We start from the raw sequence: 26,897 nt of genomic DNA, 5'->3' as shown, positions 1-26,897 counted from the left end.
TTTGAGATCTATGTATATTTGTATTTGTATCATTGAAAAATAATTATAACCATACACCATGTAATATATATCTGAACTTATTGATTTTGTCAGCTTATACATTCAGAAATCTTAAAGGTGCCCTATTTGAAACCATGTGCCCATTTTAAATAGGTTTTCATGTTGCGACTCTCTAGGTTCAGACTTACAGCTTGGACTGCGAGTAGTCTTGCCAGAGACGCCAGTCATTTATTTGAGGGCAAGCGCAACAATATAATAATTAAACATTAGTACAACTCATTCATATTGTAATATTGAAGAAAGCTAGTGCTAGAAGTTTACGGCGACCTGACTTAGATAATGCAGATCAGTTGTTATGTTTGAGAATGGATCTTATTACACATATTAAGAGAATAGCGCAGGTATGTGCCACTATCTTTACATGTAGCACATATAACACATAAGAAAAAGAAGAGGACGGAGAAAATATTTTAATTTGCTAGGCATATGTCTGGGATCCTGATGAATAATCTTTATAAATAGCAAGCTTAGAAACCCATTTCACAATGAATAAGAATGAAATGTAATTAGTTAGAGTTTATGATCTTAAGTTGATTATTTTTCACGATATGTTCTAAGTGTAATATTTATATACTGTCTAATTATTACATACTCTAAAATAGTGTGTAGAGAAAAGACGGGGATTTGTCTTATAGCGAACGATGAAAGGTAAGATAAATAGCTTCTTTCTATTTTATAATTAAATAGACTATCTTCCTGGAACATTGCCATGCTACTAGATATGTATCCCAGTTTTGAATGTAACGTTATGTGCTAACAAAGTGTTTTATGGTGACTCATTTACTGTTGTATTTTCATTTCGAGATATTACTGATGCGTTGCAAAACACCGGCAATAAAAAGGACAGTGTACAAGGGTTCAATTACATCGTGCCTGCTGAATTTGACGAACGAATTCTTTCCGTTTCATTAAATATATTTAAAGTTACATGCATGAGCACTTGTCATGTAAATATATAGCAACACGTTATATTAGTATTACTTATGTGTTTTTATTTATATCTTAACATGGACTTCCATCTTGCACAAGATTAAGAAATAAGTAATCATTTTCTTATCACCCATCATAATCATTGAAACTAAGCAATCATGCATTACGATTGTTTACGGATATTGATAATACATTGTTGTATCGATCGACCTCCTTTCATTTATAGCAGTATTTATATCTAAAAGTACTGTAATAATTTTGTACCGAGGTAAATCCAGTCAGAAATAATAATGGGAAAATACCAAACTTTATTTTCAATAATTAAAGTACGATTAGCCCAATATCTAATCAATTCTCAACTAATCTATCATTTTAATCAATGATCATACAAAAATACTTCATAATTAACTTATCACCGATAATCTTTCAATTTACTTTGTTAAGTTTCTTTGTTATTTTTTTAATATCGAATATTCAAACAGTTCAGTTCGTAGTTGGAGCATGGCAGGGGTTGAGGGGTTGAATTTGGCTTGTAGCTGAGGTCATTTAATGACTATCAATTAGTATTACATGATGAAGGATAAAAGCTATCTTCTCTTCACTCTTTCCACCAGCTCCATATACCGGCTGATAGAAGATTAATACGAAAATGTTTGAAATACAAACACTCATTTAATGGATTGTATTACATTTGTAACTTTGATTTACCAAGCAAGCTTAATCTATTATTCAGTATTCCCACTAAGTCCGGAACTGAGATCTGGGAAGTGTTATGCTTGTGGCGTAGACGTTTGTGAAGAGGGCATACAGTTTTGTAACACTCATGAGAGAAGATGTGAATATTGTACAGATCACCATCAAGATTGTTTTACTTATGCCCAACAACAGAACTGCACTCAGTATTGCCAAGGTATATTTAGGAATAAGAAATATTTATGTTGTAATATATTTATTTTATAATCATTATAAAATTATCAAGAATTCCCTAGATCTGTCATTAATGCAACTTTCTGTATATAAAACAGATCTTATGCTCATTTCTAGAAGTGTCCTACATGAATTTGAATACATTTTATTACATTCGACGACTAAATTCAACATGACGATACAACAATCGGGGAACGATTTAAATTTCAATTTTATAACAAAATGATCAATATCGTGAGTTCCAAATTTGATTTTTATAATTCTGTATTTTCTATTTTGAATTTTCCCCTGTATTCCTGTATTTTTATTTTTCCACCCTTAACCAATTGAAGGGTTCTGATATGTGATACGTTTGTGACATCAACTGTTTCTCTGGCGTTGACAAAATGTTTGAGCGACCTAGTAATTATACCTTATACATTACGTTGTGGTAAAACGTAAGGAGCTGTGACAGTTGGTTCTTTCTTGTATTTTAGATCAATGGAGGAAAACCCTGCTTGACAACTGCACTGTTTGCGAAGCTATAGAATGTGAAGGTAATAATTTAATATTTCCACTTTAACAAAATGTTTTTTTTTTCATGTGATTATAAGAATAACTGAGTAGTTACGGTAATATTTAATATTTTTGAAATCAGTAAATAGTCGGTTTGTTGGAACCCTCTGATACCTTTTCCATTAACAAATCGTGAAGATTTTAATCAAGTAATTGTTTTCAATTGCAGAATGTGTTATTTCATTCTTTCCAGATGCACTAGTATACAAGATTATGTCCTCTGTCCTGTCTGTACTATTGCTGGTAATAGTCTTCGTCTTAATCCTACAAGTGAAGCAAATCCGGAGGATCCTAAAATCGGTCATCTTGTTTTTCATACCTGATCAAGTCGAAAAGTTATTCAAAAGAAATGTGACAGCGCGACAAAATGCTCAGCCACAGAACCGTCGAGCAACTGATTATGAGGAATTAGCCATACAAGATACAAAAACAGAAACTATCCATGATAACAATGACAAAAGAGATAAAATAACTGAAGAAATCGAAATTCAAAAACTCACAAAAGCAAAACCAACGGTAAACCACAATACAGATCGGAAAACTTTCACGGGAACTTATGCGTCTAAAGATGCCTTGAAACAGACCGAAGAAAGCGAAAGTCATGATAGTTTAAGCTTCCGACAAAAACCAGGAACGTCCAATATTAATCCGTCAAGAAAAACTGTTGGTACAGGTTTTGAAAGCGACAAACAATTGCCTGACATTGTCAACGGGCCACGAATAGCAAGTACTATTGCAAAGACGTCTGAAAATAATGTTGATAAAATACAATCAGCAGATGAATTCCAAAACGAAAACGAAGAGAAAACGTTAAAAAGGCAAGAAGAGACGGAACTTCTGAAACAATACAATAAATCGCCCGAGACTTATGACTCCGAAGACCTGTTTGGAGTGAGCCAGCCGAAACAACATTTGTCTGTATCACCTCACGGAGAACTTTCTACCATGTCCAGCCGGGGAGGGTATCAGGAAATGTTACATAGTTCTAATCAGTCTACTGATAAGGGCTATGCGACGACAGTTCCATATAAAATTACTTAAAACTAGACAAAAAGGTCTGGGTTTTTTTCTTGCTGTAAGATGGTCGTGTATAAGATATGTATTGAAACCACATCGCGGTTTATGCTTTTTCATAATTTTCTTGCGCTGATAATTGTAAATACATGTTTTGTCTGTAGCAGCTAGTGTGCATGTACATGACACATAGAGTCAAACATCAAGGCAAAACGTCTCACAGAAATAACTTTCAATTGGTTTTAAAATCATATCAACAATTGTTTTTCTTCTGTGCTTTTTTTTTTTACAACTGCAGGCGTGGGCGTTTTAAAAGTAAAATACTTTATATTCCATTAAGCTTGTTACATTTTCTATAAAGAAAAAAATTTCTTCTCGAGCTAGGTTCGATCTTCATTGGTAGAGGGCAAGTTTGCAGAAAAAATAGAAAAATCAAAGACAAGATTAATATGCGAACGCATTTCAACCAAACCTTATAACTGTTTTGCTGATATCTGTAATCTGAACGTATGAACATTAGTATTGTTATTGTAACGAATAAAATTTGTACAATGAAAACTTTTCGTGTAATTTTATTCAACAAAAGAAAAATAAGAATAATAAGATTTTAAACACTCTTTACTCCAACAATGACAAAGAGACTGCTTTTCTGGTATTAAGTCGAATGTGCTTGGCCAAGTTCTTCTAAAATTTTAACAATGCTTCTTTCTTTCACAATTTTTTCTTTCTGTCCTTAAAACAAATTGTCATTTTTTTTACTAAAACACCTGATGAAATTAATTTCCAGTTAATGACATATAGGTTTTAAATTTAAAAAGAGAAATCCTTGTGCAAAAGTCTGATAAAAACATAGTTTGAAGTACTCTACTTAAATGCTTTAAATAACTTTTAACTATTAAACCACACAAAATAAGTATCATATATCCGATTGGAAATTGGAAAAATCCAATTGGACAAAATTTTTTAATAATCTTTTTTGTACATAAGAAAATTAAAACTAATGCAAAACTATATCATTTATTGCTCATTGGCCCTTAAACTACCATCGAAGCTAAAACAGAAGTTTCTAAGTCACTTAGAAATGGTAGCGAAGTTTGCCAAAATCCTGGTTTTGCAAAGATATCCTGGTGGCTGTTTATGAATGATGACAAAATGTAAGAATAAAGCATATATCAATGAGTAAGATAGAAATATCTTTACCCAAGCTTTGGTCCAGCACAATAACTGGTCAGACAGCCAACGTGCAATCATCGAAAAGATGTAAAAAGTAAAAGGAGCCTTTAGTTTAGTTTGTACTAATTTATTGTAGCTCGATTGTGATGAAAGCTTCAACCTTATTTGAACCACTCTCGAGTCCGCGTCCTGGAAAAATCAGTTCTAGTGTCATAGGAAAAGGCGTGGTCGTGAGTCGTGACACAAGTAGGACTCGAACCCACGATCCCTGGGTTGAGCGGCCGACACTTTAACCACTAGAGCACTGCTTATGAATTAAACATTTGGCAATCAGAAGTAGTTGGAAAATGATTATCATAAGATGAGTTATCATATAAACCCCCAAATTATGTTTAAACGATCAACAAGTCTTTGCATATTAAATGCGTGTGGCACTTTTAGGGATATCTTTTATTGAAATAATATTTGTCTGTTTGTTTGTTTTGGGTTTAATGCCATTTTTCAACAGTATTTCAGTCATGTAACGGCGGGCAGTTAACCTAACCAGTGTTGCTGGTTTCTGTACCAGTACAAACCTGTTCTCCGCAAGTAACTGCCAACTTCCCCACATGAATCAGAGGTGGGGGACTAATGATTTCAGACACAATGTCGTTTATCAAATAGTCACGGAGAACATACGCCCCGCCCGAGGATCGAACTCACGACCCCGCGATCCGTAGACCGACGCTCTACCTACTGAGCTAAGCGGGCGGACAAAAATAATATTTGTCAAAGAGTAGTTTTGTTTGATTTAAATCCTGCAATGGTATGTTTTAAATTTACACATGTTTTCCTCAGGTCTAGTGGTAATTTGTTGAAGAATTATTAAAACCATCTTTAATTTTGTATTAACGATTGTAAAACATACATGCTTCATGAATATTTTATGAATATTGGCCTGGACTGAGCATTGTGCATCCTTTTCACAATAAAAATGTTACATTCTACAATTATACGGGTAATTGTAGGCGCAAGCTGTGCCCAGTATGGAAAATAGATGTTTAAGTAGAGTCAAGGTAATTCTAAAGCTGATAAACGATTGTCTTTATTATAACTGATAGCTATATAATTACACTTATGTACACTATTATATAGCGCTTGTCATTTTTTTTATTATAAATCTCTAATAAATATGCGAAAAGTGAAAACTAACCATAATTTATGCGCAATATGACACATGTTATACCAAAAATAGTTTACGGTTTCTCCATTTATAAAAATAGAAAGTTATAAATAGAAAAGCGATTATAGCAAGTACATAAAGCATGGACGTGATGAAAGGTAAGCCTTTTATATTAGAACTGCGAAAATGGCGTGTTATTTATTTGTTTGGTAGATCTAGCATATTCATGTTTAAAGTTAGGCCTTCATAGAGGGCAATTATACAAACTTGTGTAAGATTTATTTGATTGCATGGACTCTTGTTTTTTTTTTTTTTTTTTTCGTTTTTTTTTTCATTTTAGTTTATACCGTACATTTGTATAATAATTGGACCACTGAATACGTTTTTGTTTTTTTTGAAATCAAAAAATGTCTGCGGTAGAATTAATTCGGTGCAGTTTGGCACATTTCTTTTGCTTAAATTAGTCTGTGCTAAATTTAGATCGATGCTGGGTTTTTGATGATGCGTTAGTCTATTTTTATTTCATACGCTGTGAAGGTCTTTGCTATTTAACTGTTAAAAAACATGTGGCAAATTTGAAAGCACGAGGCTTCAGGATGGTTATCAACTCGGATACATTTCCATCAACCTGCCGAACTAATGTACAGATCAATGAATACAATTCGGGATCTCATATCCTTTTATAATGTTATTAATATACATTGTTATTTTTAGTATCAATAACAGTCTTGCTTTATTAAAAAAGCACTTAACATTAAATCCAATTTATATTTTAAAATTAAATGATATTTTATGAGTTTATACGGGCAATGATATGCAAGAAGTCCCAATGTGGTTTATACTTAAAACTAAAATTTGTACTCAAAAGATATATTTATAATAATATACTGATTTTAATCTTTGTTAAACTTTATTTAAACCTTAACAGATATGTCTGATCTAATGAATTTACATAATTTGAGCTTATCAGAACAGACTAGTTTGTTATTCGTCAAGTATTTGTTTTAACGGAAACACTGACTCTACTGTAGGCATTATATAGAGTGTCTTTCCACATTGAATTTTTTAACTCGTTGAATAAAATTGATAAAATGCTCGGCTCTAATGAATTCGATTCGGAAAGACACAGATGTAATATTACTTCTATTACATGTAAGCTTTGCCTATTAAAAACATCAAGTTTCTCCATTCTTTACCTCGTATAGAGCAACGTCTCCTATACTAAAAACGACGTCAGCGTCAAATTACACTAGTGTATTATCAAAATTATGTAATCGCTTTATTTTATTCCTAGACGTCAAACATGTAATAAAATTAATTACTGGGAAACAGTGATGTAGTTGTAGAGCATATAACTCTCTAGAGAGCGGAATTTGACCATCGCCATCTTTCGTTTAGTCAGGAGTCCAAGTATCAACAATAAATGTAAAGTGTAATACCGTTGCTAAATAAGCGTAATGGTTTATGTCAGAATTCCCGGCATCACTGATACCTGGCAAGATATATCTTTTCTTCGCAGACGTCTGTCGGGAGGGCCTGCAGTTCTGCAATGCTGATATTAGGGAAAGAAGATGTGAATTCTGTGACGCCTACTTTCATAACTGTTTTACATATCAGCAGCAACCAAACTGCACTCAATATTGCATGGGTGAGTAGAAAATTATATATGTTTTAATCTTACGGCATAGACATTAAAGAATGTTTCCACGTAATATTTTGAAATGAATTGTACATATTCTAAGAGTGCAAGGGAAACGAACTTAATAAATATGTAGAATACAAGAATATATTGATCATCATATTTATGTCCCATTTTATCCGATAAAGTGTTTAAAATAAAATGGATATTACCGCTTACGCCCTTTGATGTAAGGCTTAATATCAATCAAATTCCCATCCATATACATAAACAATGTGAAATACATGTTATATAGACTATACTAAATGAATTAAGTCTATTCTTCTAAAGAATTACAAGATAATGTGATCACAGTTTTTACGACCACATAAATAACATACAAAAACGTTATTTGCGCTGTTCAAGCTTACTGGACATACCATATTCCATTACCAAAATTGTATATCGACCATGTTGCGACTGAATGGTTTTCTGAATAGATGGATCACTTTCAATAGCATTGTTTATTATCTTGCCTGCAAAGTGACAGAAAATTCCACCAGCTTCCTGTTTATGCTCAGTTTTGCAATTAAAAATTAATTTAATCTGTAGAAATGTGCTTACTAGTATTCAAGAAATAAATAAAATTAAATACTTTTCAACAAATTTTGAATAATGACAAGTGTAGCAGGAATCATGTATGCCAAGTACCTGTAAGTAGCAGTGATGGAATTCTTCACGACCCAAAAGCCCCCAAGGTCTAAAAGTATATCCCAAAAACACTTTTTGAATTTTTTGTTTACATCCTCAAGGTAGTGAGCTTAGATTTTTGGCATGTAGTATTGTGTAGTGATTCTATACCAAGTTTTGTTGAATCACGCCCGTGAAGGTCGAAATTGGCCCCTAGGGTTGGCTTGTTTTATATAGCCTTGTAAAGAAAAAAATCTTTTTATCTGGAATTTTAATACCCTGACTTCAGCTATTTGGCATGAGCTTTGTAAAGTTGTCCTTTACTAAATTTATTAAAACCATGCCTGTGGAACAAAAACTGGACTATTCCTGTGTTTTACATCGACTTGTACAGCATAAATTTAAATATTTCTTGTCTCAAATCTCAAGCACTGAAGCATAAATGTTTAGCTTGTCAAATGTGTTGTGAAAATTTAATTAACAAGTTTGTTCAAAGCATACCCTAAGAGTTGAAATTGGTCCCGCATTGGGGTTTATAAATTTTAAAATCTGCATATTTGAAGCTGTGTTGCACAAGCTTAGATGTTTGGTATTTAGTATTGCATAGCAGTCGTGTAGGAAGTTTGTTCAAATCATACCCTTGAGACGAGAATTGACCCCGCCCAAGAGGATCATTAGTACATAGACGTATATAAGAAATTTTTTAGACATTATCTTGTTTATAACCTCAAGGTCTAGATCTTAGATATTTGACAAGTAACACTGTGTGGAAGTCCTTTACCAAGTTTTTTTTCAAACCATTTATCCATTTAAGTCAGTTCAATTAGTAAAGCGTTTGCTTATACGGTTGATGCACTTGCAGCGTTAATTTAGTAAACGGATTCTGTTTGAAATGTGAGATATGCTTCAACTTGTTCAAAACATTTAGATTAATGAGAACAATACATGCTCATGTACATAGTCTAAGGGAGAAAGTCGCATTCTTCTTCTAGTTATAGTTAATGAACTCTACTCGCAGACCCAACAGATGGGTTCCTCAGTCAATTTATCCGTACGTGATGTCTGAAATTTAATCTCTGATGGCGCGAAATTATATCCACTGAACATAACAAAAATAATTTGCAAAAACAAATAATTTAATCAACAGAGAATATTCAGACGAATGATGTTGAATGCTTAACACATTGTGATAAATAGCAAATGTGTTATAACATCGACTGAAAATTTGTGATCTATCTAGAGCTGTTTAAATGCCTTATCGGTCCAGACTTGGTCCCTACCCGCTTTAGGTGTTAATGTTAACGTCCGTTTTTTTCTTGAGTAAATTGAAAGTAAAAGATGCAATTTTGAACGGCCTGATTGGGAAATAAATGTTCGGTATAGAACAAAAACACCCTTCTAAATTATTTTAGATATTTCTAAGATTGATTGTTCACAATTTTAAATACTTGCTATATATCAAACTGGTCATTGTTGCAATATATATCGAAATAGTACTTGTGGAAATTAATATTGAAACGCAGCTGTATGTAGGAGCAGTACCTTCCCGTCATATTAAACCATGTATAATTTGGCACATATTTCCTTTGATTAAAGACGAAGTACTTTCGTATACTTACATGCCATTTTTGTTTTGTCTATTCCTATGATATTGCCAGCAGTTACTTTTCCTTGCTGTTTAACTGATCGTACATAAGATGTAAAACAAATAGCTTATTTTGGTCGTCCTTGCATTTATAAGACGGTTGTTACTGTGCTACAGTGAACATATGTATCATTCATTTGTATTTGATTTTCAGATCAATGGATTCAAAATTCGAGGTTTAATATAGCTGCAAAGGAAACAGGAAACGGTAAATCATTAATAAATATTATATATCTAAACACTATTAGGTACCATTATTTTACTGTTCTGCGTATAATATTCTTCTACCTTATTTATTGTTTAGCAGTAAACAAAAAAGAGGTTTTATGTCATCGTATCTTATTGAACCTTTATAATTTAAGAAATACTATAAAACCCTTTAATTTCAAAACTTACATTTAAAAGAAAATGGAAATGCTTACTTTATGAACATACTTAAACTTGTGATCTGTATTCTTTTCGCCTTCCAAAATTATATATGTATTGCCATATTGCGACGAGAATGATCATTATTATTATTTTTTATTTTTTCATTTCAGATAAATACAAAATCGCATTTTTCACATTGATAGGACTATGTGTAACTATAATTGTGATCATAACTGTCTGTTCCTGTATCCCGTGTTTTCGCGAATGGATATGTTCACAAATAAGCAAATTTTTCAAAAGTAGTGCAACAAATAATCACTTTCAAGGTCTTCGTAGCGGAACAGCAGCACCATTTCTTCCAACATTCCCAGGCGGTCAGCATCGCAATCCGTTGAGCACTGCTTCAGGAGCAAGTGTTATCAACAACGGTATTCCTGTAACCTCACCTGCAGTTGCTCAACCTCACCTTCCCAACAACCATCGTCCAGAAGCAGACGGCATATCCCACCATGGACGCTCGGAAAGTGAAGAGGCGAATCCACACCGTAGACGTACAGCCTCTCAACAAAGAGCTGATGCGTCAACCTCTAGTGCATTGCGAGGAGATGAAGTCCCACCGGCACAGGTTTTAACCAAATCAAAAAGTAAGTCGGCTGCGTCTGCATCCGAGACGAAGTATGATAATAGAGTGAAAGCGCGAGAAGAAGAAAGTATCCCATTCCTTAAGAATGTGCCTAACGGTAGTTTACGTGGAAAGATTTTCAATGACAACAGTGTAACATACGCTAAGAATTTGATCCGCCGTCAAAGTGATGATAATGAGAGAAATCAAAGTGATGATAATGAGAGAAATCATTCCCCACATCACGAGCTGTCGAACCTCCACAGTAGCGGTTACAGAGCTTTGCCACCAGTGTATTCGGCGAGTGCGGACACAGGGTATGACTCGGCTTCTGCTGGACAGGGGTCTAGGCGGTAAATTGTTTGAGTGATTAATCTTTGAATCATTAGTTAGTAAATCACCAGGCTAGGTAGTTAATTGTACCACATCACTGACATAGTTTTATTGTATTTCGTTTGAATAACATGATATAAAATGTTGAGCTTTTGCAGTTTAAGAGTTGATTCTGAATTCAGTTTTAATTAAAAGTGAATTGTTATTTACTTATAGGAATGTTTATTTAATGATTGATTTATGACAAATTTGGCAAAAAAGAGCAGTGAATTGAATTTCAAATGCATTCTGACATAAACACTCCTTCTGAAACAGTTAATTTCAATTTTAATTGAACCTTCTTAAATCGGTTCGAGTGTTAACATTATATTTTATTGTACTTGTTCATGACATCTACTGTCTTGTTTATCGTTTTATTAATATTTTACTTGCTTTACGTTGCCATAGTGATGGGTTATGTACTGGTGTGCAAAAAAAACTAACACCTCCATCCCTACTGATGATCTTATCTTATAATGAGCATCCATGTTTAGAAAATAGTACCATCTGTAAAAAGATTCTTTGGAAGCAAAGAATGCAACCAAGAAGTATATTATGAATGTATATGTAATGTATATGTAAATCAGTTGTAAAAAGCAACTTTGATGAGATTATATTATCAAACATACTTAAATATCATTAAGCTTAACTTGTGGTGTTCAACTTTGTATGCTGGTCTTATATGTTTTTTTTTCACATTTTATTGTCAATTTTTACTCATTTTTTTATCATCGTTGTATTGCCATATCATCTGTGATAAATATATTTTTATTATCATTTTTTTAAAAAGGGTACACTTTTATTATCTACATTTCATATACACACATATACCTACATGTAGCTTATCATGCATACAAATGTATTAGTATTTCTTGGTTCGTTAAAACGCACGCTGTTTTTAATTGTTAGCCGTCACGTAAAATGAACAATCTTTCAGACAGACGTTTTGCAAGAAACAAAGTTAAGTGCAAATACATAAAACCAAACTTGTGTCATACATGTATATTTTAAAATGAAGTATGCCTGATACCTATCGACAGATATTTAATGATTTTTTTCTACAGAAATGTTTAAAAAGTCATTCAGTTAGTATTGGTTGATAAAGACTAATGTATGACCTTGTATACGAACCATTCTTTTCCTTTGTTCAGTCTTTCTTTTTTATTACTTGTGATGTTAACTGTACCTTTTCTTTTGTTTCCGTTAAGATTTAGATTATTAAACCAGCCTGTAAATGAGCCGCGTCATGAGAAAACCAACATAGTGCGTTTGCAACCAGCAAACCAGCATGGTTCCAGACCAGCCTGCACATCCGCGCAGCCTGGTCAGGATCCATGCTGTTCGCTAACGGTTTCTCTAATTGCAATAGGCTTTGAAAGCGAACAGCATGAATTATGACCAGACTGCGCGGATGCGCAGGCTGGTCTGGATCCATGCTGGTCGCAAACACATATGTTGGTTTCCTCATGGCGCGGCTCAAATGTTAAATGTAGGTACGACATTTTTGTTAATAATTTCACAGGTATAAGAATAGACTGCTGTTTAACAGGGGCATTATCAGCTTTACCTCATATAATAATATCATACTACATATCTTAACAATAAAATCTTGTAATACATAGAATTTCATTTTCATTGCAGACATGTTTTGAAAGGCCAATCTTGAATTAGTACTTCTATCAGATGAAACATATTATTATTCTACGTCACCTTTTGGCACTTTGTGTTTTTCACTTAAAATATAGAACTATAAAATATTTTAATACCAATTGAACTACAACGAATGGTCTTAGGCAATCACTTCTGTATTATACATACAATACGTACAGATATTATTATTACAGTAAATTAGACCGTCTAAATGATTCGGTAATTATCTTGAAATAGTGTGTTTGCATTTCATTTAGCATGACCCTAATGAAGTTCACAGTAATAGTATAGCACGTAAGCCCACTTGAAACTAGGTATCCGCATGGTTCTAAAATACCTTGACAAATATGCATATTTCATTTTTAAAACAGCCAATCGCTATCACGTACGACAAGTAAGAACTAGGGAGACTTTGTAACATTTTCTGCTTTTCAGCCAAAACCAAAAATTCGACCCACTTACAATTTGAAAAATCTTAAAAATGTGAATGTTAAATAACAGTTCTTAATTTGTATTATTTAAAAGTCCAACATCTCCTGGTTGTCTCTGAAAAATTTCTACCACAACATTGATAGCGTTTAAACAATATCGAATGTTGATACATATGTGCATTTACTCATGTTACGGAGGGTAGATTTTAGTGACCATCTATATTTTTGGACATTAAGAAATTAAACAATAACGCAATTACTTATTCAAAAGAAACACTTTAATGCAACATAATTGATAAACACATCAGACACACAATCCAATCAATATGACATTTTCTACCGTCAATAACGAGAGAAAATAAAGGTATATGACTGACAATTTTAAGCTGTATTTCTTAAAACAAAAATTTGAATATTTACACTCGTTATAATTATTAAATTGAGCATCGTATAGAAGAAAATTGGCAACCCTCTGTCAATTTAGAATGTCCTTAACACCACACAAAAACTTGCGGATGTGCTACGTATATCACAGTGTTGGAATGGCGATTCTAAAAACATACAACTCCGTTACGGAAGTGATAAAATTTACAACGAAATGAAAACATAAGCCTAAAGAATATATTGTTGTTGTTTTTTTCTACCATGGGAACATGGTTTTGGAACTTTATCAAATGCTTTAAAGAATTGGTTAAAACACAACACAATAAGTTGACATATTACAGTTCTGGCAGTGCTTAAGTATTAGAAACCTGTCACCTAACATAAATTAAAAAAAACAATACATTTCATTAAAGAGACAGCCATTGAAACAGTACATTTTCAAACAATAACCTGCAAAAGACTAAACAGCAACTAAACTAAACTACCATGTGTGGCATTTATACAAAATCTGTATATACAGCAAATATTGGAGCATCTAGTAACGGAAGTGATAATGCGTTACGGAAATTGTGTTACATGTATAGTTAAGCCTATAATCAAACTGCCGTGATTAATGAGCATAATATAAAATGTCAGGGCTCTTTAGATAAAGTTCAAATGATAAAGCCCTCTCATGATGCAGGCTTTCTATCCATCTACGATCTCCGTCAAAGAACATCGAACATTTCTTGATGTTCCTGTCTTTTCTAAATAATCAGCTATTTTGTATACGTCTGATTTCTTTTATTCATTTTACATCTTGGACGAATGGGACTTTGCATTTGTTACAATATTTTCAAGATTCAGGAAGAAAATTAATCAGAACTTTATCAGGAGTCATGTCTTAAATTACGCAGCCTTTCAGATGTATCTCCTCGCACACAAATTTCTGTGATTTGAAAGCAACAGTTAAAATTGCATTTTTCGGTTACCTTTCTGATATTAGTGTGTTTGTCTACCATTCTCTGAACACTTCCAATTCACTAAATAATGTTAATTAACGTTTCCTTACTAACATTTTCTGTTTTTCATTCTGTCACATCGATGTTTCGGACGTTCAACATACAACAGTTTCTACTGGATAATAAATTCTGTAAAGATTCTTTGAAAGCAAAGAATGCAGTCAACTAAAATAATAGCAGACTCGGTTTGATTAAGTCCGTTCAAATCATTGTAAGTCATATGTGCCACTACATCTTCTTTGCACATGGAAGAAAAATAGTCAAATTTGTCAGAAAAGGAAATTCAGAGAAACCTAATTACAATAAAACAAGTCTAAGAATACCTTATTTCAACAACATAAATAACAAAATTTCTATGTAACCTCCGTAACATAATATCTTCTCGGTAACAAAATAAAACATGTGGTCGCCGAAGTCACATTTCTTTTTAAAAAAGCTAGTAAGATATTAAATATCACATAATGACGAGAACATTACTGAAACCAGATCGTATTGGGTGCAGTGACTAAACAAGGACAAGTTCAATGCAGTCAGACAAACTATCTCACCTCCATAACGCTATTGTAGGAAAAATCAAGCTCTATATCACTTCTCTTCAGATAAAATAGTCAGAAAAATATATATTTCTTGATTCTGAGTTCGTTTTGACATATCTCTTTGGCCAAATGTTCATGTATGGAATTTGAATGGTCGCACTGGAATTTATGAACACGTTATCGCCTCCGTAACGGACATGTTTAAAGAGGCATATTTATTTCAGCGCTATATTTTATGTATAGTTTTACGTTCAAACCCAATTGGAAAAGCAGAGAAAACACATTCAAACACCTTAAAACATATTCTCATAAACATCATGTAGTATAATGTTTTTTTTGTATATAACTATGAACTTATCTCATTTACTTGAAATACTGTTCCACAATAAATTTAAAATTACACTTAAAAGCCTCTGCAGATCAGCCTCTGCTTCCTTCGAGTGACGCATGAGAAAAACTTTATTGTGCTTTCCGCATTTCAGTAGGCAGTTAGAACAGCTAAGATGTTATGTTACGGAAGTGATACGTTACGGAAGAGATAAAATTATTTCAATATTTGATAACTGTTCGATACCTTGATGGCATATACTGAAAACAAGCCTTCTTACTGATGCATTCAAGGTAAATGATACAGACACAGAGGGAAAACACCATTGTTATCACGTACATTTGAAGAAGTCCCCGTTACGGAGGAGAGATTTTAAATCGCGACAAAATAAAAATGAACTGAAACAATAATATCAGAAATATTTACTTATCAGATAGTAACAAGGGTGTTATTTTAATAAAGTTATATCATTTGACGACAGTTTGTGTCACTTTTGTCACATGTATACCTTTTTCAAAATACTTTGTTAATATATTAGATATTGTTACGGTAGGTGAGAACTGTTTTAGGCGACAGTAATAATTATGACCGGGATGAATGCATTTTGTGCTTATGCTATTGAAAATGTCCTTCCGCAATTATAATGAACCCTCTTTCATAATACTGCATGTAGTTTTGGCGCACAGATGTACTCCAGTGCTATCAACAGAGTTATTATTTATACTTGGCGACATGGCTGAAATGAGCAGAAAGCTTTTATTTCAATCCTACTGCACATAGAAAGTAGAAAAAAAGATCGACTAAAAGTATTAAAAAACAAAGAATATGCCCTGGCTAAAGTAAAAACCTCTTTCCAATGTAATTTATTCATCATGAGTTTGTAAAAGATGAACTAGAATGAAGGCGACAAGGAATTTTCTAAAGTGGGTCAAATTTTTGGTTTTGACTGTTTTATCCATCTCTCCATACGTTTGCCAAGCCGTCTTGATAATTCTAAGCAGCACAGCACCGGCAACTTTGGAATTTGAACCAGCTGTACCCCAAGTCGTAGTGTTTAATCAAATAACATACTACATTTATTCAAATAAAAAATAAATATAAGAATAAGTTGAAAACTAAATACGTCGGCTAACAAAAATGCTCAAGTATTCAAAAGACTTGTAACAAAAAAGTAAATTGAAAACATATCAAGTATAATTAAATAATCATGTTCAAAAAGAGCGAAAAATATAGCTTAAACCTAAGTACGAGTCATAGAATCCTCCATTTGTATGATGTTAAATGTGGCGCCGGTTTTTATAAAAAAAAACTTTAATAAAATTGCTATGTTATAAAAGAGGAACCACTGGGATGGGCCCATTGAGTAAAAGAAGTTGCGCATCACATGTCAGATAACCACATAAAACAAATTTAAAGTTTCAATTCATTACTACACGAGGTATCTGAGACACCAGCTGATATAAAGAAAACAATCCTAAACCAACAAGCAACAAGAGCCAGAAAACTGTCACAATATTCGCCCATCACATCAAATTACTTTTAATTTACAAAATACTCTCTAATCCTTTCTCATTTTCGACTGATTCTAAGGCCATAACTTCAGAGCAACAAAGACTACCCCCCTGGGTATGACCTTATCGACCATAAACATTCGGACTAAATCTTGTGGACATAATATATTTAGAGTACTTTGTCTTTTTTACAATTTCAAATAATACAAGGGCCATAACTCGAAAGTGACTAGGAGTATCCGGCCGGTTATCGAAAGTGTCAGAGATTTTATGCCCATAATCATTATGTTCAAGAATAACGAAACATGGATAAGAACTACTCAAGTTAGAAAGCGGACACTATCAATTTTCTCTGTTTTAGAAATTCAACAGCCTCTGGGGATAATCCAGATTGTTAATCGAATCGAACTGATCGAGATAGTTGTGACTCAATTTAGTAAACACTTGGTTAGAACTACTCAAGAGCGCGCATTGTCAATTTTCTCAATTTCAAGTTATTCAAGGGTAATAATTCCAGAATCTCTAGCACAATCTGGCTCGTTATTGAACTTGTTCGAAATATTATACAATAAACTGTGACCCCGTTTGGTGAACAAATATAAGAACTGCTCAAGTTAGAGAGCGGACACTCTTTATTTTCACCAATGTAAGTACAGTCCCTGGCTCGCGGATTTTTCAAAGTTCGCGCTTCCCTGCGATTGGACCCTAGCGCGGACACTTTAATGAGCCACGGGGATGCGCGTTTTTTGCTGCATCCCCGTAATATATGTTTCAGCTTCCACCGCGATCAAAAGAAATAAATCGATTGCGGTGTATTGCGAAGGCATATCGCGGTGAAGTGCCGGTGGTTCTCGGTGAATTGCGGTGGATCGCCGCGATTTACAGGTAAGAGAATGACGATATAAATGTTATATAGAGTGTAGAATGCATATAAACCGACAGGAATTTTAACATCAAATATTCTTAGGAAAAATGAAAAGTAAATGTCTTCATCACCTCTATTAATAATAATTTCCAATATATTTTGCACAGATTCTTTCTGTAATACGTATTTTCATAACAAAAAATGTATCTACTGACAAGATTTGATAACAACTATCTTTATATAAAATAATGCATTCTTTGTCTTACCATTTATAATATGTTAAGTGTGTTTTTCAATGTAGCCGTATTATGTAAAAAGTAAATATCTGCATATAGTGAAAACTTTTTTTTTCAGTATCATAATGATAAAATAATGTAAAAATGTTATACAGTGTAATTTTTTTTCCATTTACATAAAAAAACTTACGAAAGAATGGTTAATGTTTTTATCATAAACGTACAATCATGCACAGCTATTGAAATATAACACAACATGATAAAATCAGATTATTGAGTTTCACCTGTACAAGAAATGTCAAAACTGATGATAGTAAATATGAATGAATAGGGAAGATAAATCGCATATATATCAAATAACCTTTAAACCAGTTGCTTTAAACTACAATAAGAACAGTCTACGCGCTTTTAAAATTAAATCGGTGAATGTAATGTGACATTCCGCTAGATACATGTATAAATACAATAATTAAATTTACAATAATTTGGCAAAAGCAAACCAAAATTATTACAAAGTTTACATTTCACAATTAAAAAATTATTATTGACTAAATTTTAAGGTAGTATATAAATATTAAGAGATAAAATAATCTTTAAAAGTTTAAAAGATAAAGAATGTTTTGAAATAAAGGGATGTAAAATACAAAAATGCCTAACATTTTTTCTTTTCTTGTTATTGCAATAAAATAAAAATTAAGAAGGTAACCGTTAAATTTGGCGCATAAACTCTTTGTTTTTGTTTAAAGGAGTGCTTGTTGAAATAATAAACAAAGTTATAAGAAAACGAAATTCAATTAAAAATTGCACGAATATACGCAAGAAAATCTGAAGTTTCTTTATTTGCCAGGTGCTTTTTTCAAAACATGTAAACTACATGCAGGCGTTAAATTGTCCTTTTAGCCGAACACGTGGTTGACAGATTAATTCAGCAATAATATTATAATATTTAAGTAAGAGTAAATTTTGCAAGTTTGTCAGTATACTGTTATATTGTACATGTATTAGACCGGCTACGTGTTTTACCCTTCACAGTGACGAGATATTTCAATGTGGTTATAACGCGTGTCAATAGATAGGGGGTTAATTGACAACTTTTGCCGATATATGATCACGTTTAAGAGAAATGATACACGTGGTATGAAATGCACATTTTCTTATATATTTAATAAACATTTGAAGTATGTTTTTTTTAAAATATCAACAAAAATAATGACTCACACGCTATATATTTTTATAAACTGGATATTATGTATTACCAGTGTAAAGCTTTAATTGGTGTTCAAATTTAGCTTGATATAATATATTGGTTAAATTAGTATACATAAGAATCCATTAAATGTTTAGTCTAGATAAACTATTGAATAACTTTTTTCAACTAGTAATGTGTGATTTGTTTAATTGAAGCTAAAAAATTATCATCGCAGACCGTTCTTTATATTTATACGAAAATAAATAAAATACTTCTTTTATATACCAAGTATAATAAATCGCGATGATTTTTTAAGACCCCGCGATCTATTATAGATAAAGTGCACAAATATTTACCCTGAGTGGAAAATCAGTCATTTACTACTGAAGGCTGTGATAAATCGCGATGATTTTGTAAGACCCCGCGATCTTTTATAGATAAAGTGTCCACTCAGGGTAAATATTTGTGCACTTTATCTATAATAGATCGCGGGGTCTTAAAAAATCATCGCGATTTATCACAGTCTTCAATAGTGATTCAATGTGAAACATCATCGCGATTTTCCACTCAGAGTAAATATTTGTGCCGGTGGTAACGCGGAAAAAGCAAAATCCGCGAGCCAGGGACTGTAATTAAAGGGTCTTTACCAAGGAGCCTCTGAGGCAATCTAGTCTGGTCATCGAACTTGACCGCAATAAGCTATTAAGCCTTTTAACATTGCTTGGTGAGTACTGCATAAGACATGTTCAAGTTACAGAGCGGAAATCTTTGGGAACGCCAGGCGTCTGCCGCAGGCGGTCACATAATGCGTCCCGTTTCACGGGTGTGTAAAAATTGCAAGGTCCTTTGTCAAGAAAAGCTAATCAGAGTTATGGAACCTGTACGTTGCGCATTAGATAATGAAAATGGTCTGAAGTTTCAATGCATTTTCACGGGTGGTTACTAAAATTCCAGTAAATGAACAGAAGCCTAACCAGTAGGGACGTGGACGCCGACGAAGTGCTCTTAAGTTTCGTCGAATAAGTCAACTACAATGCCTATAAATTTCTATTATAAGCTTGATTTTGACGCCATAGCTTCTGGCGAATGTGAAGGTATTAAAGCAATATTGGTGAATTACGGAGTTTTGGAGAGTTTTGGAAAGAGTGCCGAACGTACCGTCGGACACTACGCAAACAATAGTTCCGAGAGGATGACCATCGGAATGGGACTTTTAAACGTATACAACCAGTTGCAATCATCTGAAAAGCTTGTCAAGTATAACTACAAAATTGACCACAATCCGACTGGATTTTGACTTGTTTCAGTTTATGAGTAAGCGGTACCAATTATCTTTGAGAATATGGAATTGTATAACATATTTATTGAAAGTCAAGCTCATAGTTTGCATTGCTTGGTTCAAAACAAACTCAAAATCAAGATATTTTTCTTCAAAGCACTGCGGATGACCAAGATCAGACATAACAGTTAACCGTCGAACTGGTGCTGTTTGAATGCTTTCCAGAATACTAGCTGTGAATAAAACGAAGAACACCAGGAATCCAATAAAAGCACACTCAAATATGTGAAGCACAACATGTCCAAGTGCAGATATGAACAATACCCGAAGATCTTTATGTCTCGTTGCTTTCCACGAATATATTATAATCCCTTTACCTGTGTTAACTGAGCAGATGAAGTAGATTAACCACAAGTCGTGTTGTTTAACCACGCTTAGGACATATGACGCGATAATCATACAGATAAACAACTCTATGACTGCCAAAACAATTCTAAAACTAAACTCTTTACGGTTTGTTATAGGATTCAAGATACACTGTGCAACATGCCTCGGAAGTCCGTAACTAACGTCGAATAAATTGTCGAAAGAATGCTCGGTTGTACTTTGCAATTTTCCGTTCTCTGCTACTGTGTTTGTAGCTAGCACACTGTTTGTAGAATCACTCTCAGACTTTGCCTTACCTGTATTTTTCTCGGGACTTCCGGAGCAAGTATCAAGAAATGACGGAGTGTCTACAAAAGCAACAACTGTCAAATTTAGTGGAAATGTGAAGCATCAAATGGTTCCTCTTTTAGATCAACTGGTGCTCTACACAAAGGGCATTTAAATGTGACCGCTGATTTCTTTTTCTTGCCCTTCTTTTTTCTCACATCATTGATGTAGCTCGATAAACAATCTTGGCAGATTGTGTGTTGACATGGTAATACTCGTGGTATATGGAAAATCTCTATACAGATGGAACAACTCAAAATGTTTACAACGTCCACCATACTTCACAACCTGAAGTAAAGATATTAAAAGCGCTTTTTATAGTAGTGTTTTAATAACAGAGGTGTTTTCAAATGTAAAGATTTTCTTTCTGTTCCAGAAACCATTTTGTATACTGACATTAAAATAGAAAGTTGACTTGTACGATGTGTGTATTGTTAAAACATATTAAAAAAGTATATATAATCCTATATACTTGTACATGTATTTTAAGAAAGATTTTTTTAAATCTCTGAATAGATAAAACAAAACCGAACACAGTCGTTAAGACTTCAAAAAGATAAGTGTCACTTGACTACAAAATGACAAAGGTCACTTGACTACAAAACGACATAGGTCATCAAAGATAAAGGTCATTTGACTTTAAAAAGGAACAAGTCACTTCACTACAAAAAGACAAAGGCCACTTGGCTACAAAACGATATAGGCCACTGAAGGGAATAAAACGTCTATTTTTTAACATTTAATAAAACTTTTCCTAGTGCTTGTATATGAAGGGTCACAGAATTCAGATCCATGTATTCAAAATCATTTTATTTCAATGTATGTGCAATGACAGGGAGTTCTACTTATTACCTATACTAAAAAGGTCACAAAATTGAAAAGTAATCAGTTTCAAAACATCTGTGGCAACCCTCAAACATGAACTAGTGTATACTATGCAGTGAATAAAGATGGTTATCCATAGCTGTAAATGATAATTGGTAATGCGTTTTATTCCCCTGAGTGATTTAGTTATGAAGTTTTATCATCAGTGTTGCTTTTACAAGATAATAGACGACTATTGATCAACGAAATCAATTTGTCGAGTTTTCGCTTTACCTGTAAACGAATTCCTACAACTAAATATGATTGAGAAAAATAAACCAATGATATTTACATTGTGGTTAAGATAAAATATAAATGATGTTTACCTCAGTATTAGCCAGCACTGTATTTTTAATAACGCCGCAAAGCTACGAAAATTCTTTGTTTACTTTGTACGTAGATCACCATACGTGTCGGTTTGCAACACATTTTATCTAATAGCTACATGTACATGTACTTCCTTTCAAATACACCGATAATATTTGCACGCTTTCGTAAAGTGGTGTGTGTGTTAATTCACGAATCAAAAATATTTACGAAAAGAGTGCATATTTCTAAACGTAGTTAACCTTAAAAGGTCAAGACACACTGAAGCACAATATTCCGCTAAGGCATGATATCATCAGTGAAGACAGGTTCATGCTGACCAAAGTTTTCAAATTCCAGCTAAGAATGAATACTAGTAACAAGTCAATAATGCAGATGTTATAGCCTAATACAATTCAGTTTTCACTCCAATGTAACAGCTTGTTATTTAGATATGTCATATGATCCGTTATCTTTTGTAAAGGTAGTAAAAATATTATGCGTTCGTTGTATCAAATTGCACTATTTTGATAAGCAGGGTGCGTTTGATGTTCGGCCTCCGAATCACATTTCTATTCATGGGCGGATCCCCTCCCCTCGAGATTTTTCAAAGTTAATGGTGAAAACTTTTAAAGCTGCACAAACAGTACAAAAATCATATTATAATGTAATGCAGCTGCGGGCACCGTGAATCCAAACAATACTTGCTGTGTATAAAACTATTGTAATATCAATTCAAGAATAAATGAATTCGCTTTTATATTATATTTTAATAACCCTTTATAAATCGGTGAGTAATTGGCAGGGGGCTTAAACTTAGTCAAGGCCAAAAATGAATTTTTCATCCTTGTTCATCCGTACCCCCACTATGCTCGTTTTCATATCATGGGAAAATTTGTAAAATAATATTGGATTTCTATTTTTCGAAGTGATGGTTATACTTTTGATGGGATTCAGATTCTTGTTGTTGTTTTTTTACTATAAAACGCTCACCCTCCCCTGGAAAAATCCTGGATCCGGCCCTGCTATTTGGAAACGTGATACAAAATTAATAAAATCACCTATCGATGACGATTCGACAAAAAATGCATTGTGGAACAATAATTTCAACAAATTTATTATATCGATTTTGCATTGATTTATTTAAAGTCTTGAACTGAAATGAAGTAAAAGTATATATTTGAAATCATAACATGAGAATCACAATGTATTTAAATGATGAAAACATTTTAGTGATTCACCGAATCACCTATCGGAATCCGGTTTTCATTTTAGGTGAATCAAATGAACACCAGACCGTATATCTGCGTACAAACCACTGAAGTATAAAATGTTACTAAAAAGAATTCCATGGTTAGTATTGCATTGACTGGGATATTAGCTAGATGTCAGATGTAAAACTAGTATTAATTATCGCCATCATCATCATTACCATCATTATCATTCTTCTTCTTCTTATTATTATTATTATTATTCACTGAAAGATGATCAATTTCTTTTAATTCCTTTGGTCACATCTTAGCGGTTTGTTAGGCACCAATTGCTGTGCTAACTGCTTTGAAATTAATTAGTAGCACATTATCGCTGATCAGCATCTGCGCGATGGAATAAAATAAAGTAGGGGTTACAGATTTTTACAATATTAGTTTCGGGAGGTATATGCTTGTGTAAAAGTGTCTAGAAGGTTAACGTGATTAGATATTTTTGCAGCTTTCTTTCTTATTGCAGAATTCAGAGAGTCCAAGAATTCTGAAATTACAATACTCATTCTAGAAAACGAGCCCAAGTTTCAATGATAATAAATCCTTGAATTTATTTTTAAATGATTAGTATTTGATATGAAGTATACACAATACTGTATTCTGTAGGATAAACGAGTTAGTAAAATCGCTGCATAACCAAAACATAGTATGCTAATAAATTTTGTAAATGGACATGAAAACACAATTATGAACCATAATGATATATTGTGTTCTTCTAATATAGCTTTATGAAAACAGCGATTTTGTTTTGCTTTCTTTATCTCTACCAAAAGGTATATTAATGTAAAAGGTAATGCCAGTGAAAGTGATTCCATCTTTACACTTTCAAAACATTGTAAAATGTTTATATCATAAACGTGCAACCACCGTGCAAAACGGTATAAAATCAAATTATTTCATTTCATCTAAACTGATAACAAGATATTTGATAACAAGTCTCAAGAAACTTCGTTTTCAGTATCTTAGTCAAAGCCATGCCAATATAAGACTAAATCGCATTTATAACACACCGACGTTTAAATTTTACTTACATATTGCTCGCACTAACATTTGCCCTTAAAATGTACCTGAAGGATAGTTAAACATCGTGATATAGCTCAACCTGAGCCTATTTTCTGCGATACGACTGACCTCTATCGGAGAAAAGAAATGCTCAGTTTTTCAAAAGCATTGTAACAAACCAAATACATGAATGAATACAAAGACAGTGAACAATTTGCTTGAATGTAAACAAAATAAAGAGACGTAGAATTCTTATAATTGCCTGAGGTCTTATGAGATGAAAAGGGTTCATGCAAAAGGGTTGAAGAGAAACAGAACTGCAGAACTTGGAGACATATATCAAATTAATGGTTAAGCCCTGACAGGTCACTTAAGTGAGAAATATATGTCTCTTTTACAAATAAAGTTCCAGAATATGAGATTGTTCGTTATGGATACTTGTTAAATTTACAGACCGGCTTGAAAGAAAGGAAAATCTGTTACCAAAAGATATAACTTCAGCTTAAACATTAATTACAGTAGTTATTATTAAACATTGAACAGTTTATTAACGTATCATTGTCCACTGTCCATAAACCAATTAGAAGTAAAGACCAGTTATGTTTGTTGTTATATTTGTTTATGTTAACTGCGCATGCGTGAATGCCCCTACATATTCTGAGAGCGCTTCCCGCGCTAGTCAGTCGTTACAGTAAATAGTATAGAGTAGAATCACGTGTTGTGTTCTGATCTCTCTCCCACGAACTTGGGAAATATCCGAATAACGAAACATGGTGTAAGAAACGGGATTTAAAATCAGTTACTTAAAAGTGTAAACGACTCAAAGTGATAAATTGGATATAAAACAGAAATACTATAACTGCAAGGCTTGTAAAGTGAACACTGAAAATGGCAACAGGAAACACTGGTCTACAACACCCATCTATGGACTGGGAGTCAACCAATCTCCCAGACAGTTGGAGTAAGTTTGAAAGACACAGCAAGTTGATGTTCGATGGACCCCTTAGAGGGAAAAATCCAAAAGAACAATGTGCTTACATATTATTATGGGTGGGCGACAGATGCCGCACGGTACACGAGTCATGGGACTTAACGGAGGCTCAAAATAAAGACCCGGTGTTTATTCTTACCAAATTCAAGAAATTTGTTGAGCCCCAAGCAAATCCAGTTTTCGCAAGATATATAAATTTTATCATGAAATTCAGAACGAGGACACCATCGACGAATTTATCGCAAGACCATCAATAAAGGCAAAGGATTGCAATTTTGAGATAAATTAGACGAAATGCTAAGAGACAGAATAGTATTTGGTTGCAAATCGGAACGGGTGCGCGAAAAATTGATAGAAAAAGGAAAAGACTTAACATTACAAACGGCAAAAGGAAATTGCACAATCATACGAATATAATAAAAAACAAATAGAGGCTATGTAAGCTCACGACAAAGAGATAGATTCGACCACGTCCCGGAAAGCAGGATCTTGGGCCGCACAGTCAAATGCCCACAGAGGACGAAATATAAATAAACAAAGGAAAGAGTCATACCAGAAGCGTGACCAGCCCAAACGGATACCCACGAGACGCAGTCGACCTGACATGCAGAAGACACACAGGAACATTTGCTCACGATGCGGAAATAAAAAACACAAACAAACAGAATGCCCAGCATTTGGCTTAAAATGCAACAAGTGTTCGAAATTTAATCACTTCGCTAAAATGTGAAGTACAGAAACAGATGTGCATTCAGTCTGTGAAAATTTGGATTTTACTGACTCGAGTGAGGATGAATTTTTCGTTCACTCGGTAAGTGATTTTCCTTCACATTCTAGACCAGATCAGGCCATTGTCCATTTCCAGATTCATAACTCAAGCCTTGAAGCAAAAATTGATACAGGAAGCCAGGTCAACATACTCCCACAAGAAAATTTCCGAAAATTAAAAATTAATAGCCCTTTGTTACCCCCCAATCAAAATTTACATCCATTTTGTGGAAATCAGCTGACACTACCGGTAAAATACACATCCGCTGTGTTTACAAAGATAGGTCAACTCAAGCAGAGTTCTATGTTGTAAACCAGAAAAACGCCCCTGCATTGATAAATCTGCAATCAGCCTGCAATCTCGGTTTAATTCAGTTAACATATGCCATTGACCAACAAAAAACTACGGTTCATCCACTAATGACCGAGTTTAGAGACGTTTT

General features: G+C 33.5%; 1 protein-coding gene and 1 long non-coding RNA gene across 6 annotated transcripts; one reads left to right on the top strand and one right to left on the bottom strand.

Moving 5' to 3' along the window:
- The first annotated feature begins 222 nt into the window (after window positions 1-222).
- Window positions 223-12,761, top strand: LOC123564901 (uncharacterized). Of its 5 annotated transcripts, XM_045358819.2 has the most exons (6): window positions 223-708; window positions 1,724-1,900; window positions 2,394-2,453; window positions 7,293-7,469; window positions 9,929-9,982; window positions 10,314-12,761. In XM_045358819.2, exons 1-6 carry the CDS (start codon window positions 702-704, stop codon window positions 11,120-11,122), a joined length of 1,284 nt encoding a protein of 427 aa, XP_045214754.2. In that variant the 5' UTR covers window positions 223-701; the 3' UTR covers window positions 11,123-12,761. The 5 variants fall into 5 exon arrangements, with proteins under 5 accessions (XP_045214754.2, XP_045214753.2, XP_053393510.1 ...); XM_045358818.2 differs by lacking the exon at window positions 223-708 and having other exon boundaries at window positions 1,265-1,900; XM_053537536.1 differs by lacking the exons at window positions 223-708; window positions 1,724-1,900; window positions 2,394-2,453 and adding an exon at window positions 4,641-5,979.
- A 3,759-nt stretch (window positions 12,762-16,520) lies between these two features.
- On the bottom strand, window positions 16,521-22,889 carry LOC128555348 (uncharacterized). The gene is made up of 2 exons (XR_008369998.1): window positions 22,452-22,889; window positions 16,521-21,549 (listed from the first exon to the last, which is right to left on the bottom strand). It is a non-coding gene; the product is annotated as an uncharacterized LOC128555348 (long non-coding RNA).
- Window positions 22,890-26,897: the final 4,008 nt, after the last annotated feature.

The sequence above is a fragment of the Mercenaria mercenaria genome, chromosome 2, assembly GCF_021730395.1.
Source record: "Mercenaria mercenaria strain notata chromosome 2, MADL_Memer_1, whole genome shotgun sequence".
Classification (NCBI taxonomy): Eukaryota; Metazoa; Mollusca; class Bivalvia; order Venerida; family Veneridae; genus Mercenaria; species Mercenaria mercenaria.
The sequence above is the reverse complement of the archived record's forward strand: the minus strand, read 5'-3'. Positions and strand labels throughout refer to the sequence as shown.

Excerpts from the sequence above, each read along its gene's own strand:
- LOC123564901 (XM_045358818.2), top strand. The coding sequence starts at position 1,666 with ATGGATTGTATTACATTTGTAACTTTGATTTACCAAGCAAGCTTAATC. Across the intron at positions 1,901-2,393 it reads CTGCACTCAGTATTGCCAAG|ATCAATGGAGGAAAACCCTG; the intron begins GTATATTTAGGA and ends CTTGTATTTTAG. Across the intron at positions 2,454-7,292 it reads CGAAGCTATAGAATGTGAAG|AATTCCCGGCATCACTGATA; the intron begins GTAATAATTTAA and ends GGTTTATGTCAG.